Here is a 17,809-nt window from a genome sequence, read left to right as displayed (position 1 = left end):
GTTAGGAGAATGTGAAATTCTAACCAATCTGAATGCTACATTGAACCTTCATGAGATGGGTTTTTACTCCAGCTTCATTCAGACAGCAGAAAGGGGCATCCCCCTGAGCTGGAGTCTACTAATTTCAGACCTCACTAGTTTCCAAAAAATGTCTGATAATTTAACCCTTGTTTTTCAAAACTGCTTTATAACTGAAGTGCTCTTTCAGAATTAGATCTGTTTAGTGTTTTGGACAGTTGGGGGCAGCTTGTTACGAGGATAGGGCTGTCCCCTTGGATAGCGCCTTCGGAGAGCTGGACTCAGCCGCTCTGTTCTGACAGTGAGGTGGACAGTACTGATGCTCGCTGACCACACAATCAAGTCTTCCTTCTCCTCCCTCTTCTCTTCTGCCCTTCTTCCAGCACCATCCACGTGTGCTCTGTGCCAGGCACTGAGCTGGGTGCCAGGGCCATGCAGGAAAGACAGACAGACATGGTCCTTGCCCTTGTGTTTAGGGGCTGCCATTTTTTGTCCAGATACAATTTTATCAGTTTTCTTATATTCAGAATAACATAAAGCCACAGGGAACCATTTGGGTAGTGGATGTCGAAGGGCACATGCTCGGGGATGCAGGCTTTCAGGCAAACTCCAGCTTTGTGGCTGGGTGGGAGGTAGGGATTGTGTTAATCAGCATCATGCTAACTACTGTGTCAAATGCCCATTCAAAGGCTGCAGGCACAACAGAACTCAGATGTGAGTCATGTTGCTGGAAGAGAGGTGGCACGTCACCACCTGGTGGTTCTCCGTCTGCGTGAGGGCCTTTCCCTCGGACCCGAGCATCCTGTGCCTGCAGCCCGTGGGAATGCCTGTCTGCTCCTTATCTGCCTTGATTGACTCATGTCACTTTACCCGGCCCGACTTAGAAGGGAGGCGGGTGATCTGTCTGGTCTCCTTGCAGCAAGCCCACACTGCAGCAGGAGAAGCAGGGATTTCAGACAGGCCCCCACCTCCGCTGCAGGATGACGTCACAGCTCCTGAATGCCTGGGGCTTGCTTCCGACTCCTGCGAGCTGGGGACGTGGCCAGGAATCACGTCCCTCCTCTCGAAGGAAGATCTATGGAGCCTCCCATGCCCTAAAAAGGATTCTGCAAATGCACACGCACTCTGTGTCTCAGTCCCCCGTGTCCTTGTCTCTGCTCCCGACATGGGAGGTAACGTCGCCACCAGGAAACGAGGCCCTCGCTGAGCTGGGCTCCAGCACAGCAGCAGCCTCACCACTGGCACAAAACCAGACGCCTGAGCACCAGACACATTACACGACCCCGTCCCCCGCGAACGACACACTGACAAGCCTGTGCCGCTCTGCTGGTGGGGCACTGAAACCCTTCCTCCGAACCCCCCCAAGAGAAACATGTTCCGAAATAATGCCATAAAACGATTCTAACGACGTGTCCCTGCAGCAAGGGAGCTGTAGCTTCCAGTGCTTTTGATTAATTTTGTTATAAATTAATAACGTATGTGTGATTGAGAGTAACTCAGTAAACATGAGTGTCATAAAGTGAGGTACTTAGATAAGACCAGCGAGGAGGATCCCAATGTACTCCCAGATGTCACATTAAGCACATAGATCATTTGCTTTTGCGCTATTTAAAGTAGAAAACAGCCAAGGAGTAAATATAACTACGATCATTCTATTTAAATATTTAAAATATAACTACAATAATTCTATTTAAATATTTAAAATATAACTACGATAATTCTATTTAAAAAGTCCGGGAAGCTCAAGAATAGGGTTTGCGTGAACATCACAAAGGTGGCCTATTCTGGCCAATCTGATTTTTGTCTTTCGTGCAAACTCGACTCGACAGAGTGGGTGTGGCCCTCAGACCAACGTGCACTGCAAGGACGGAGAGCTTCCCAGGACCAGGCCCATGGGTCCAAGGCAAAGGGACCCCAGTAGCTGGGGTCTCTCTCAGGACATGAGGACCGAGGCTAGAAGTGCCTCTCTTTCCCAGGACCCTCCGCTGCAGATTCCAAACCCACTCAGCCCAGACTGCAGGGTTTGGCCGGCGGTGCAGGAGGGGCCTGAGGGTGCTGGGCAGGCGGCCCAGACTGCGCTGGCTCATGCTTGACGCAGGTGAAATGTGTTTTGGTGGCACTGTGAGGCGGTCGGCGTAGGCACTGTCTATGTAGGAGGGTTTGGTTTGATTTTGCTTTAAAAACCAGGCACAGTAATTTCCAGTGATTGCTTCTCCCAGAGGCCCTCAGTTCCTTAGCTGAGGAAAGCCTACGAGGAAAGCAATATGATGAAAGAATGTAGGAGAAACACAGAAATGCCAGAAAGCCCCTTTGATCTGTGGCCCCATTAGAAACAAAATAGCTCAGCCCTGGCCAGTTTGGCTCAGGGATTAGAGCATCGGCTCATGGACCAAAGGGTTGTGGGTTCAATTCCTGGTCAAGGGCATGTACCTGGGTTGCAGGGTTGCTTCCCAGCCCCGGCAGGGGTCATGCAGGAGGCAGCTGATCGATGTGTCTCTCTCACACTGATGTTTCCCTCTCTCTCTCTCCCCCTTCCCTCCCGCTCCCCAAAGAAACAAAATGGGTCAAAGAAACCTGGTAGGTACAGTAAGGCTGTTCAGACAGGGCAGTCACGTAACCACCGTGGCCACAGCCACCGCTGCTCCAGCACACGGGAGCAGTGGCCACCATTATGCAGCACTGACCAATGGCAAAGTTCCAGGCAAGGTGACTGCATGGAGTCCCCACACCTTGCAGCCAGCCTGAGGAAACAGGCATGATCAGCCTCATTCTTTTCTGTTGTTGTTAATCCTCACCCATGGATATTTTTTCCATTGATTTTTAGAGAAGGGAGGGAGGGGGAGGGGAGGGGGAAGGGAGAGAAAGAGAGAGAGAGAAGGAGAGAGAGACATCAATGTGAGAAAGACACATCAATTGGTTGCCACCTGCATGTGTCCCAGTGGGGCCAGGGATTGAGCCTACAACCCAGGTATGTGCCCTTGACCGAGAATTGAACCTGTGACCCTTCAGTGCACCGGCTGACGCTCTAACCACGGAGCCACGCCAGCCAGGGCTGGCCCCATTCTTAAAAGGAGAATGCTGAAGCAAAGGAGCACTTATAATAGGTTACCCACAGTCACACAGTTTGGGAGTGGTGGGTCTGAGACTCGAACCAGCCTCTTCCCTCCACCCTCCGTACCCCTTGGGCCTGGTATTGCCATGACACTGGTATGTGCTCACCAGAGGGGACAGGAAGGGCAAGGCTTTGGACGACACTATGTGTCTGTCCCTGAGGGGAGGCTGGCCTTCCAGCCCGGCCAGGAGTCGTAGGGTCCAGGCAAAAGCAGTGCCGCAGAACTGAGGCGCCCCGACGAGCCACCCTGCCTTAGTGTGCACACGCTGTCCGCACCCCCTTGCTTCTCCAGCTTTCGAAAAATGAAACCCAGGCCCTGGCTGGGCGGCTCAGTTGGTTAGTGCATAGTCCCAGTGAGCCAAGGTTGCGAGTTCGATCCCTGGTCAGGGCACATACCAGAATCAACCAATAAATGCACAGATAAGTGGAACAACAAATTGATGTCTGTCTGTCTCTGTCTCAAAATCAATAAATCATAAAACACAAAAACAAAAATGGTGTTGAGAGCCTGACAGGACGTTGGTTTCTAGGCAAATGAATCACCTTGCATTCTGCCCCACCTCAGCTCACGTTCCAGAATGACAAGACAACGGCATGTGCCACATACGTCATCTGCCCCTTTCCTGTCAAACTGGTTCCAAGCTCACCTCTGCCAAGAAGTGCCCCCTCCAACAACCCAGAGTAATGACAGGGCATGATGCCACCCTCTCTGCTGCGGGCTCACGCTGGCAATATGACTTCTGAATCTTCATGAGGAGCAAGACTCAGTCATGTGTAGCTGGACTGTTTTCCATCATCATCACTACTACCTTTACCATTATCACCATCATCACCACCACCAATACCGTTATCACCATCATCACCACCAATACCAGTATCATCATCATCACCACCACCAATACCGTTATTACCATCATCACCACCACCAAGACCGTTATCACCATCATCACCACCACCAATACCGTTATCACCATCACCACCACCAATACCGTTATTACCATCATCACCACCACCAAGACCGTTATCACAATCACCACCACCAAGACCGTTATCACCATCATCACCACCACCAATACCGTTATCACCATCATCACCACCAATACCAGTATTATCATCATCACCACCACCAATACCGTTATTACCATCATCACCACCACCAAGACCGTTATCACCATCATCACCACCACCAAGACCGTTATCACCATCATCACCACCAATACCAGTATCATCATCATCACCACCACCAATACCGTTATTACCATCATCACCACCACCAAGACCGTTATCACCATCATCACCACCACCAAGACCATTATCACCATCATCACCACCAACAAGACCATTATCACAATCACCACCACCAAGACCGTTATCACAATCACCACCACCAAGACCGTTATCACCATCATCACCACCACCAAGACCATTATCACCATCACCACCACCAAGACCGTTATTACCATCATCACCACCACCAAGACCGTTATCACCATCACCACCACCAATACCGTTATTACCATAATCACCACCACCAAGACCGTTATCACCATCATCACCACCACCAAGATCATTATCACCATCATCACCACCACCAAGACCATTATCACCATCATCACCACCACCAAGACTGTTATCACCATCACCACCACCACCATTAACATCATCACTATCACTATCACTACCACCACCATCATCACCATCACTACCACCATCATCCTCACCATCATCAACACCGCCATCATCGTCATCTTGTGATTTGCAGAGAACAAGAGCCAGGGTTGTTAGTTTGGGATTCACATTTGGAGTCAACGAAAGGTGGGTAGGAAACCTCTGGACAAAGTGCAGTTTGGGCTTCATATACACTATCTAACTTTATTTAAACTTCATTTAATTCTATTTGGCTCAAACACAAGGTCTATGTAGGAGCTGTGACCGTCCAGAAGAGGAGCAACCCCAGTGGTGACCCTCGGAAGTGGGCACCAGAGTCTGCCCTGAACAGACAAGGAGTATGGCTAGAGCTCTGGTGGCTGGCCTGTGGGCAGGCAGTCAGGTAGAGGCCAGGGTGGTCTCAAGCCTGAGCTGTCTCAGGGCACCTGTCTCATCATTGTCACAGTGCCCTGGGCATGGCTAGTGCCTTCCTATCCCCTGCCAGCCCACCCGCCCAGGCACGCCCCCTGCTCCTTCGTGTGAGGACAGTGCCACCCCCTCCTTTCCTGGGAGCATTTCTGCAGAGGTCTGGGGTTGAACACAACAAAGGTCTCGTGCACCTTCTCTGAGCATCTGTGGCCCTTGATAACATGGATAACTGGGATGAGGAAATTCCCAAAGACCTTTGTATCTTCTGAGATCTTTATGGAAATGATCTTTTTCCTAAATGTGGTGACATTTTTAACTTTCAATATGCCTGTGAGCTGGCTTACTAGTTTTGATTCTATGATTAAGAATCAACTTCCTGCCCTGGCTGGTTTGGCTCAGCAGTAGAGCGTCGGCCTGCAGACCAAAGAGCCGCGGGTTCAATTCCAGTCAAGAGCACATAGCTCGGTTGCAGTTTGGCCCTGGCCCTGGCCCTGGTCGGAGTCATGCAGGAGGCGACCAGTTGATGTTTCCCTCTCATATCGATGTTTCTCTCTCTCTCCCCCTTTCTCTTCCTCCCACTCTATCTGAACATAAACAGAAAAATATCCTTGTGTGAGGATTTAAAAAAAAAGAATCAACTTCCTAACACATTTTATGAGGTCAACATAACCCTGATTCCATAACCTAGCAAGGACAAGAAAAAAAGAAAAAGAAAAAGAAACCTACAGACCAATATCTGATGAATACAGATGCAAAAATCCTAAATAAAATACTAGCAAATTAAATACAACACATTAAAAAGTAACACGTCACAATCAAGTGGGGTTCATTCCAGGACACAAAAATGGTTCAACATATGCAAACTGATCAGTGTAACACACCACTTTCCAAACGAAGATAAAAATCATGTGAGCTTATCAGCAGATGGAGAAAAAGCATATGATAGACCATAATCCATTTATGATTAAAATATATATAGGTACAGAAGAAAAGTACCTCATCATGTTGAAGGCCATACATAACAAACCTCAGCCAAAATCATATTCAATGGTGAAAAACCGAAAGCGCTTTCTCTAAAATCAGCACAGGACAAGGATGCCCACTCGCACACTCTCATCCGACACAGCTCTGGAAGACCTGGCCAGGGAAATCAGACAAGGCATCCAAGTCGGGAAGGAAGAAGTGGAAGTGTCACTTTTTGCAGATGACATGATTCTGTACATAGAAAATCCTAAAGGCTACACCAAAAGAACTATTAGAAACAATAAACAATAAATCCACTGTTTTCCTATGTACTAACAACAAAACTTCAGAAAAAGATATGAAAAAACTAAACAAAACAATTCCTTTTGCAATGTATCCACAAGAATAAAAACCCCTAGGAATATAAACTTAACAAAGGATTTGAAAGACCTATATACTGAAAACTACAAAGCATTATGAAAAGAGATAGAAAAACACACAAAATGGAAAGATATTCCGTGTTCATGGATTGGAAGAATCAACGTAGTTAAAACGGCCATATCACCCATAGCAATACACAGATTTAATGCAATCCCCATCAAAATCCAAGCTGCCCTGGTTGGTTTGGTTAGAGTGTCAGCCTGCAGACCAAAGGATCATGGGTTCGATTCCTGGTCAAGGGCACATACCTCGGTTGCAGGTTCTATCCCTGGCCCTGGTTGGGGTTGTGCAGGAGGCAACCAATCTCTCTCTCTCTCTCTCCCCCCTCCTCCCTCCCCTCCACTCTATCTAAAAATCTGTGAAGAAATATCTTCAGGTGAGGAATAAAATAAAATAAAAATAGAAAAAAAAAGTAATTTTTAAAGAAATAGAACAACAAAAAATCACCAGATTTGTATGGAACCACAAAAGACTCTGACTAGACAAGAAATCCTGAGAAAAAAGAATGAGCCAGGGATATCACACTACCTGACTTCAAATTATGCTACAGAGCTATGATAATCAAAACAGAATGGTAATGGAAGAAAAACAGACAAACAGATCAAAGAAAAAAAACTGAGAGTCCAGAAATAAAACCACATGTATATGGGCAGATACTTTTTGACCTAGGAGTCAAAACACACGATGTAGAAAAGAAAGCCCCTTCAATAAATAGTGCTGGGAGAACCGGAGAGCCACAGGCAAAGGCTGAAACTAGATTACAGCTTTTCTCCATGCACACAAATTAATTCAGAATAGATCAAAGACCTAAATATAAGATCTGAAACAATAAAGTACACAGAAGAAAACACAGGTACTGAACTCATGGACCTTGGTCTTAGAGAACATTTTATGAATTTGACCCCAAAGGCAAGAGAAGGAAAGGCAAAAATAAATGAATGAGATTTCCAATTTAAAAATGTCTGCACAGCAAAAGAAATCAACAATAAAACAAAAGGCAACCAACCAAGTGGGAGATGATATTTGCAAACAACAGCTCCAACAAAGACTTAATCTCCAAAATATATAAAAACTCATAAAATTCAACACCAAACACAGTCCAATTAAAAAAAGGGCAGAGGACCTGAACAGACACCCCTCCCAAGAAGACACATAAGCAGCCGGCAGATGTAGGAAAAGATGTCCAACCTCACCAGCAGTCAGGGAGATGCAAATCAAAGCCACAGTGAGACCCCTCACACCTGTCAGAATGGCCACTGCCAACGAGACAGGTCATGACAAGTGCTGGAGAGGTTGTGGAGAAATGGGAACCCTCATTCTCTGCCGGTGGGAATGTAGACCGGTGGAGCCACTGTGGAAAACAGTCTGGTGGTTCCCCCCAAAATTAAGAAGAGTTACCATATGACCCAGCACCCCCTCTCCTGGGCATCTCCCTGAGAAACTCAACACATTTATTCACAAAGATATATGCACCCGTGTCCTTCGCGGTGGCCGAGATGTGGAGACCAGCGACGTGTCCTGCGACAGAGGACGGATGAAGAGGAGGAGGTGCAGATACCCCACGAAACACTGCTCAGCCCTAAGAAAGGCTGAGGTGCTGCCACTCATGCATGATGGACCCTGAGAGCACTGTGCTCGGTGAAATAAGGCGTCAGAGAAGCCGAGGACCACGCGATTTCACTCATACTGAGACCCACGGACACAGACAGCAGTGGCTGACCGAGGGAAGGGGGTGAGGGGCTATCCAGTATGTGGTGACAGAGATGGTTTGCCTTTGGGTGGTGGGCACACAGTGCAATATACAGGTCTTGTCACATAGAAATGTACATTGTAACCTGTATGATCCTATTAAACAACCCCAATAAATTTAATGAAAAATAAAAAAAGAATCACATAAAAAGAAAGAAATGGCTCGGTATTTGCTGGGTGGGATGGTAAGGTGTGTCCTCTGGTCACACGGCACCTTCCCGCGTCCCGTGCACGGGAACCTTTCTCCACTGACGCGTAGGAGCACGAAGACGCCTCAGGACCTGCTCTGAGGCCTTGCTCTGGGAAGCCACCCCCCGTTCTGTCCCCGCTGTGCTGCAGGGACACGGATCTTCCCGTCCACAGGACCCTGGCACTTCATGCTAAAACGTGACTAAGTCCTTCGAGTCCAGCGAGGCTACCTTGACCCCCTAGAGGCATCAGCACAGGGCCATGGCCACAGCCCCAGTGGCTGACGTCCTTGAAGCCCACAGACATGAGCGGAGGAACGGCCTTTTGCAAAATCCCAGTGAAACCGTCTGGGGCAACAGCAGAGCTGCAGCTGACTGGGGCTCTGGAACGTGAGGCTGACTTGCATGACCTCCGCAGGCTGCTGGGCTCAGAGACAGATCCTTCATACCTGTTCAGGGATGACCGAGACTCAGACACAGGGAGCACGGAGGCTGAAGCCCAGGAGCCCGAAGCCCAGGAGCCCAGAGGAGACGGGGAACGAAGACGGTGCGCCCTAGGTGCCGCAGGGACATTCTGGACTCGTCCAGGGGGCCTGGCTGTCACTGCATCTCACCAGGTGAAGCCAGTGTCTGTACAACTGAGATGGGGGGGCAGACACTGGGACAGAGGGGAGGTCCCTGCAGGGCCAATGGGACAGAGGGGAGGGCCCTGCAGGGCGGCGCGTCTGGAGCACATGCACGAGGCAGGGTCACCACCAGGCACAAGGACAGGCTCTGTGTCCTGCTCCTCCACGGATGTATCCTGACTATTCTAAACAATGTCGCACATCATTAGGCAGAGACCCCCTAAACCCACAGCCACCTGTCCACTTCTTGCCTGACATTGGGCCCGTGACCGCCCTCTGAGATGGCAGCGCTGGCTTTGTGCCCCTGTAGCTACGCCGCGTGCCTGCTGCCCGGGTGGGTGCCTCTCGTGCGTCAGGGGGTGGGGAGGTGGGGGTGCTTTGCCTCACCAAATCCCTGGGCATGAAGATGTTCACGCATTCTTGCCGTCTTTACCAGCAAACAGAAGACTCCAGCTGAATTAAGAACTGCAGTTCCCAAATACATCGCCCATTTCTTCTGAACCAGTAACAAAAACAGATGAGTGACAACACAAATGTCCACTGCACGGGCTCTGGGTGTAGCTTGCTTTGGGGTTGACACTTCTTGGAAACCAGATGGAACCCAGACGGCCACAAGGGAAGGTGAGAGATGCACTGAGCCCGGACCCCCTGCCCTCCTCCGCCCGTGGTCTTCTGAGCTGGTGGCTGAGACAGGGCTGCTGGGTCCCAGTGGAGGCCAAGCTGGCCAGGCCTCCTTGCCACTGGACTCCCGCCTCCCGGGGTCCAAGGGTGGCTCCACCCTCTGAGTTATGAGCATCTCAAGGGCAGGGACGTGCCCAGGGGCATGGTCAGAGTTGGCCGTCCTGAGTGCTACTGCAGGCATGCGTGTTTGCAGGGATAAAGAAGACCGAGCCAGCAGCGACTGGAGAACAGTTCTGAGAGGTCCCAATTAAACTAAGCAGCTGGACAGCAGGAGAAAGAAGTGGGGAAGGTTAATCAGTCAGCACCTGTGCGCAAACCAGCCCACGGCCGTTCACACTCCTGAGTGTGTGCAGAAACTCCACTCGATTTCCGGGTGGCTGTTTCCACTGTTATCTCTCCTCACCTGAGGACATTTTTTTGTACAGATAGAGTGGGAGGGAGAAAGAGGAAGAGAGGGAGAGAGAGAGAAACATCGACGTGAAAGGGACACATCGAGTGGCTGCCACCCGCACGACCAGCCAGGGTCGGGGACAAACTGCAACGGAGGTACATGCCCTTAGCGGGAACCGAACCCGGGTCTCTCTGGACCGCAGGCCGACGCTCTAACCGCTGAGCCAAACCGGCCAGGGCTCCACTGTTATCTAGACAGACAGACGGCCGCCAGCCAGCACGGCATCCTGCTTCCACATGAACGTTCAGACCTGACCAAAGCAGCAAATCCTTCCCACGGTCCTTACCCCATCCTAAACCTCCCCTTCACCTTTCCTGCCCATTTCTTTATCTGCAGCCAATGTCTATTCTGTTTGTTTTTTAAAAAATATTGTTTTTATTGATTTTTTTTTTTTTTAGAGAGGAAAGAGAAGAAACATGGCCCATAACCCGGACATGTGCCCTGACCGGGGATTGACCCGGGACCTCGCAGTCCATGGGGCAGCGTTCAGTCCTGAGCCACACCTGCTGGGCACCACCGGCTGGCCTTTTAAACAACTTACATCTGCCTCCCTGAGCGCAGGCTGCAGACATGCTGTCTCTCCACCCAGCGGCTGCTGCTGGTGCAGGCGTCCGGCCCCGGACCTGTCCTTTTCCTGCGGCACAGGGCTCAGTAATCCCTTCTTTCAGGAAAACTTCAGGCCTCAAAGGTTGTTACTTAGCAGGTAAGCAGGGCAAACCCAGGGATTTGGATGTGATGAAGCAGGGACATGTTGGGGTAACCACAGACCCCTTCAGACAGACAGACAGAGAGGTGCAGCCTGGCCTCCGTCCCCGCCACCTGCTATGTCTTTCTCGGTCGTTCTTGGCACCTCTGACAGGACACACTGTTGGAGTTCCTGTCTGTGTCCCTGCTGACAGGGGCTCCACCAGGGCGGGGCCTCCCCTGTGTTGGTCACAGTGGGTCCCAGCTCCTGGAAGGGGCCCGCACTCAGACTTGGTGAGTGAATGACCATCTCTGCTCCTGGGGAAGGGCCTCGGCCGCCTCTGGTCCCCAGCGGCCTCACAGCAGGTCACAGCATGTCGGGCTCAGGGTGAGGACAGGCAGGAAGGTCTGGGGTGTCACTGATCAGGGCTGCCTTGGCGAGGCCTTGGCACTCGCGACAGGCCCGAGAAACGTGTAGCAGCGTTCCCTGGAAAGAAGGTCCCCCTGTTTTCAGAAAGCCTGAGTCTGGTGAGAAATGGAACAGGGACGCCTGTCACCACACAGACTTGCTGTGGGCGGCGCACACCGTGCAGGGCACAGACCGGCTTCGCGACACTTCATGGCGGAGTCAGGCTCCTGCTGTGGCTCGGGGACTCGGCGCCACCCAAACGACGACGACACAGGAATGAACAAAACACCAGAGCCATGCACTGCGACGGGGGGATCGTGTCCTGCCGCCGCAAGCTGCTGCCCAGGCCAATCCTCGCTCCACGCTCGGGGTACCCGCTGCCTGGGGCACGGAGCCCGGCCCTGGCCTCCAGCTCGCTGTCTGCACGCCTGCGGGGCTGTCCTGGCGCCCAGCTGAGGGCGCCGGCCTGCTGCACGCCCCTCCTCCTCCTTCCATCCGTCCTGTTTCTCATAGGGTCTCTCACTGGGCTGTGAGCCCTTCAGGGCAGAAACAGCACCTGGTCACCCACACCTGCCCACAGGTGCCTGTGGGAGGGAGACGCTGCGGCCCAGCTCCGCCCGTGCTCTCGGCGGCGGTGTTCCCGAGCTGCAGGCCCACCGCTCCGCTCTGCGGGGTCCTGCGGTGCCCCAGCCGCCCCGCGTGCAGCCAGCCAGACCAATCCACGAGGTGCGGAGGTCCAGGGTTCTGCTCCCGCCCCACGTCCCCACTCCCCCAGCCTCTGCCAGCCGGGGACCGAGCACCTACAGGCCCTTCTGCTCCTCTTCAAAGAGACGGTTCCACGGTCATTTCCTCTAAGAAACTTCCTGCCCTGCCCTAGGGGCTGCGCACTGGGGCCTGTCCCCAGACCCCTCCCAGCCCTGACCGTGTTCAGCCATCTGACTCCCTCACTGGGCTGGCAGCTCCCTGAGGACAGGGACTGTTTATAATTGTGTCCTCAGTGCCCCGCCAAGAAAAGAGGCGCAATAACAGCTCCAGAAAGAACAAACTGCCAGACTGCAGCGGCCCCACTCTGCTCCTTAGACACTGAACGGTACAGCTGCATGACCCCCTAAGTTCATGCAAGTCTGCAGACACACGCATACGCGCACACATGCACACACACACACATGCAGACACACGCTCGCACACGCGCACACACACACATGCAGACACACGCTCACACACATGCAGACATGCACACACACATACACATGTGCGCGCGCACACACACATGCAGGCACACACACGCACACATGTGCACGCACATGTGCGCACACGCACACACCCCGGGCCTGGGAGGAGCTAAGAACAAAGGCATCAGCACTGCCCTCTCCCCCTCTGGGCTCAGACGCTTCTCAGAGTTTCTGAAACAGAACAGCTGGCTCGTTTAGGGGAGCCTGTGGCTGCTCCAAAGGCAGAGCGGAGGCCCTGTCACCACGGACCTGTTCATTTTTCGGCAGCCGTGAGACAGCAGAAGGCCCAGCGTTTGCTTAGGAGAAGAGGTCACTGTGGGTGGACACTCCTGGGAGGCCTTCAGGCCCGCAGCACCAGAACCCCCGGAGCTTGTGGGCAAGTAGACTCTCAGGTCCACTCAGACCTCCTGAACCGGTGTTGGCCCTTCAGCAGGTTCCAGGCGGCCGGAGGGCTGCAGAGTGAGCAGTTCTGCTCAACCACACACGCTCACTCTGCACCTGGTGGACTTTCTAGCCCCCGCTGGGGAGTCGCCGAGGTGCAGACAGCTTGGAGGAAAGAAACTTCTGTCTGATCGCTTCCCGTCGACAACAGGGAAGGCTGGCGTGTCTGTCCTGCCTCCCCCTCTGGGAAGGCCTCCCCTCTTCCCCTCCCCACCTGCACCCCAGCTCCGTGCTGGAACATGTTTAGCTGACGACACACCTCCCTGGCGGACTCAAGATTTTCCCGTCTCTGGCATTAATTTTGACAAAAGCACAAAAATGAAAGATGTCATTTCAATTTTTCTTGATTTCTGGGAATCCTAACATCTGTTTAAAGAACTCTCAACTTGATCATTGACAGAATCATGACTCCACAAGTTGGATGCGAAAATGCTTTTCTCTCTTTCCTGAGAGAATCTCTCTTCACCCTCCAGGGGTGTGCACAACTTAATTTACTCCGCACGCAGCTGGCACCGGAGCGGCGCGGCCTCACCACAGGGCCAGCCCAGCTTCCAGCTACACGGATGCTTTTACGAAGCGACGCTAAGCTTCATTATAGAAGCTGGGCAAAGTCTTACCTGGCTTTGCTAATCAAGCTATGATGATGAGCCCTCCCCTCCACTGTTCTCCAGCTGACGAGCAGAGACCATAATCCTTTCTTGATTCCTCTCAGCTCAGATACTTTTCACAGGAAGACAGGTGCTGAAATCAGGCGTTGATGTCTTTCTGTTTAACTGATCCACGTCGAGGACCTTCCATGTTTTCCCCACCTCGACCTTAAACCCACCGAGCGTGGTTCCTTCCGCATTATTTTCAGCACAGTGGTCTGGGCCTGCCTTGTGGCCCACAGTCCTGTCCTGTCCTAAGCAGTGGTCATGTGTGGGACTGATGCTTAGGACAGCCGCCAGCATGGCCCCTTGGGGGCTGTCTTCCTCTTCTTTGCCCATAAATCTCCACCAGAAAAGGGCACATAGGCTCACTGCTGGGCCTCGGTTCCAGGCGCCTCCAATCCTCGGTGTAACGAAAGGCAGACTCCTAATTACAAACTAGATTCGCTCAGGGCTACTTAACTGTAAAACACACCACGCACTGACCTGCGCTTTGCTGTGTGACCGAGAGCCGCCTCTCTCCTGCCGTTAGGACGGGCCGGGCCCTGTCGAAGTTTCTGGCCCTGGCTCCCTGCCTGCGTCTGGCTGCGGCTCCAAGGTGTTGACTTCTGGCTAAGTCAACACTGAGCCTGCCCAGGCCTGAGTCCCGGTCCCGGTCCCAGTCCTGGTCCCAGTCCTGGTCCCAGTTCTGGGCTCCTGCATGCTTTGTCTCCAAAGTCTCTCCAAGTCCTTTCACTATGGACGCGGGGGCTGGTCTGTGGCTCAGCCGAGCTGGATCCCAGCCCTTCCCTGGAAGCACTGCTCTGGTTTAACTCCCCAGCGAGCCAGTCCGATGCCCCCCAGAAATGAAACCAGGTTGGCCCCTCACACCCCAACCAGTGTCCAGCGCGTGAGGTGGATTTCCTGGGGACTCGAACTGGGCTGAGACTTCCGCAGCCAGACCGCTTCGCTCCTTGGCCTCAGTGATGTTCTTAGTTATCTCGAGGGCACTTCAGATGGGGTTGGAGTTTGAAGCAGATGGTAGGGGGACAAGGTGATTTTAGGGGTGCTTGGTGCGTGGGGTGAAGTGGGGAGGGGGCAGACGTGAAGGGGTGCTGAGCCTTCCACCGTCGAACGCTTTCCCCCTCTGGGACTGACCACAGGGACGTTTCCAGGGCCTGCCTGGCCGCCTTGGCCAGCGTGCTTCCCTGCGCGTGTTTCTTCCTGAGCAGGTCTGCCTGGGGCCAGCAGGGAGCCCTCACAGGCCACGGAGGCCTCCGCTCTGGGCTCCAGGAGGCTCTGTGACGCACGGTGAGGACCAGCTCAACACTGGCACTGAGACTCCGGAGGAGGCTGGGGAGGTGAAGGGTTGGGGCCCAGTTTCCAGCCTCTTTTCGAAGAGGGACATCGAGCCAGTGGACTCCATGTGAGAAAATAAGGCCAGCGAAGTCCAGACACTGCTTTGTTTGACGGCCCTCTGCAGGTGCAGACAGCCAAGGGGGAGGTGTCTGCGCTGGAGGGGAGCGAGGAACCAGGTCCCCAGAGAACGCCTCCTGAGCCACAGAGCTGCCCCGTCACCAGCTCCTCGGACCCCCAGCCTGAGGGGTGTGCAGGAGCCAGGAGCACCCTCGAACCCTTTCTGGGGCCACACCCTGGGAAGATGCCACCCGCTCCTGTCGCACATAAAGGCCCTCCCAGGGGAGGGCTGGGGCAGAGGAGCAGGTGTTCACACCCTGAGGGGAGGGAATGCAGGTCCTGCCCCATCAGCACATCCGGTGGCCCAACGACCCTTCAGCCTGGCCCAGCGCCGCGCCGGGGCCCCACGGGTGGCCTACCTGTACCGCTGCCTCACTGACTGCCTCTCCGTGGCCTTGCAGACGTGGCCCACGTAGTATAACGGGAAGAACAAGCAGTTCCAGGTGGTGGCGAACCAGGTCAGGGTGAAGGGTGCATCGAAGGTGCGGAAGGTCACCTTGGCGAGCTGTGTGGAGCCGGCCCAGCAGGTGCACACGCACAGCACCACCGCCAGCCCCCAGCTCAGCTTGCGCAGCCGCGGCCCCGAGCACCTGCAGCAGCGGCGGCCGGCCCGCCCGGCCTCCGCCCCCGCCGCTGCGGCCTCTGCAGGGCCCGGGCCGTCCCGGGGGCGCTCCTCCCCTGCGGAGAGAAGGCACTCAGGTTAGCAGGCTCCGCATCGCCCCACGCCGGGAACGGCACCCAACCCAAGGCCATGGCCCAGGTCAGGACCAGCCACCCTGGGGAGGGGGGAAGGGGGGAGGGTAGGGGGATGGGGGCAACTTTCTCAATCTAAACAGAGACCAGAGCACCCGCCCCAGAGCAAGGGGCAGCCACCCTGGAGGGATGGGGCGGGGCTTTGGCAGCTTCCTGACATAAAACAAGCAGAAGACAGTTTCTCTGGTTTCTCACCCTCCAGAACCTTGACTCCCAAGTGTGGCCCAAGGGCCGCAGCCCCCACACCCCGGCTTTTTGGAAATGCACAGTCTCAGCCCCACCCCACAACCTGCACTTCGACTGGGGGTCTGTGTGCTCAGCGGACTGTGGGGACACTCCAGGACACAGATGGGCTGGAGCACGTGCTGAGTCCCGGGCAGTGCTGGGAGGCCACAGCTTGACCTCTGGAAGCTCCAGGACCTGGCTGGAGCCTTCCCTGTCTGTTACTCGAAGGCACAGACGCCAAGATCCCCAGCTGATGTTGCCTGCATGACAGAAATGGGCTCTTCCCCCTGATCTCTGTTTGCTCTGCCTGGCTGCCTGCCCAGGGCCGCAGCCCCCCTCCGAGCGGCACTCAGGCCGCCGCCCGCAGGGGGCGCTGTGCGGCCTGGCCCACGGCACTCGGAGCCTGGGCTTCGGGAGCCAGCGCCCCCAGCATGCTCTGCGGCGGCCCCTTCCCACGGACCACGAGGACGTGGAAAGGTGTTCCCCACTGTGTGGTTTCGTCATGGCTGTGTGCATGTCGGTCAGCGGGGAATTCGGACAGAGCTGTGACTTGCAGCGGGAGGCACGGCGGGGGAAGCAGATTCCCAGGAGACGGCGAACGAGCCTCTCACGTCGGCCTGGTGCCCAGCGCGCGGCCCAGGGCGCTAGGCGGCCGCCTCCCCCACGGGGCGCAGGAGCGGAGCACAGGGCTCGGTGGGGTCACATGTACCGTCTGGACCTGACTTCAACTTAGTAACACTGGAGCAGCCTTCGCAACCGTGAGCGGTTCTGCACACCGTGCTTCCTGGGGCTGATGACCCCATGAGCCACATGCGACTCAGGAGCATCCGCTGCGCGGGGCTCCTCCTCGCCCTGACCTGCCAGCCCTGCTGCGTCCGCCTGAGCGCCGGCGGTCACAGCCTGACGTGGCTGCCAAGGGCAGCCGGTCCTTCCCGGCCACGTCCTGCTCGCCTGTTAATATTTAACCCCTGTTCCTGTCAGTTTCCATGTGTGGGTAGATCCCGGTCACAAAGAACCAAAGGCTTGGCCACACCCTGGGCTCCCACAGCTGTCTGTCTGCCTGCCATGGGCTCGGGCAGGGTGAAGCTGAGGACCACAGCAGCCGAGCCCCCCTCGCGCTGTACCCCGCCCTGGGATGCCCCGACTGGTCCCAGAACCCCCACAACTTAAGGCAGACTCAGCTTCGGTGCACACACGGACCCCCTGACGTTGGGGTTGCCTCTGTGACCTTCCACCACAGAGACAGTTCACGCAGGTGGGGTCAGGAAGATGGCTGGACTAGCACGTCCCTCCAGAACTCGCACTGGAAAGGTGGAGACGAGGAAAGTGTCTGTGCGGAAGTAAAATGCAGCTCACAGGCTGACTTCTCAGGTAAGCACGGACGCTGGAGGGGCTGAGCAAGTCCTGGCGACAGCACGCTCTGCACTACAACAGCTTGGGGACGCGAAGAAGGAGGTGATGACGGCACAGCTCTTACGGTGCAAGACAGCCACCCGTCGCGCAGCCCTGTCTTGCTGAAAGGCTCCTACAGGTTTGATGAGAGTCACTCTCTAATTCGCTACCCTCTCTGGATTATTTAACCAAGGGACTATTAGTAATACCCAGGCAAAATGAAGACATCGAAAACTAAAATCTACACTATTATTTAAAAATAAGAC

At 54.2% G+C, this 17,809-nt stretch overlaps 1 protein-coding gene across 2 annotated transcripts in view; it reads right to left on the bottom strand.

Annotated features, from left to right (window-relative positions):
- SLC35F3 (solute carrier family 35 member F3) overlaps positions 1-17,809 on the bottom strand; it is a 321,898-nt gene that overhangs the window by 82,041 nt on the left and 222,048 nt on the right. For both annotated transcript variants that reach the window (XM_036277593.1, XM_036277594.1), the window contains one exon: positions 15,533-15,851. In XM_036277593.1, the coding sequence (XP_036133486.1) occupies positions 15,533-15,851 (319 nt within the window). The remainder of the gene's footprint in view (positions 1-15,532; positions 15,852-17,809) is intronic.

The sequence above is a fragment of the Molossus molossus genome, unplaced genomic scaffold (genome assembly GCF_014108415.1).
Source record: "Molossus molossus isolate mMolMol1 unplaced genomic scaffold, mMolMol1.p scaffold_m16_p_23, whole genome shotgun sequence".
Lineage (NCBI taxonomy): Eukaryota > Metazoa > Chordata > Mammalia > Chiroptera > Molossidae > Molossus > Molossus molossus.
The sequence above is the reverse complement of the archived record's forward strand: the minus strand, read 5'-3'. Positions and strand labels throughout refer to the sequence as shown.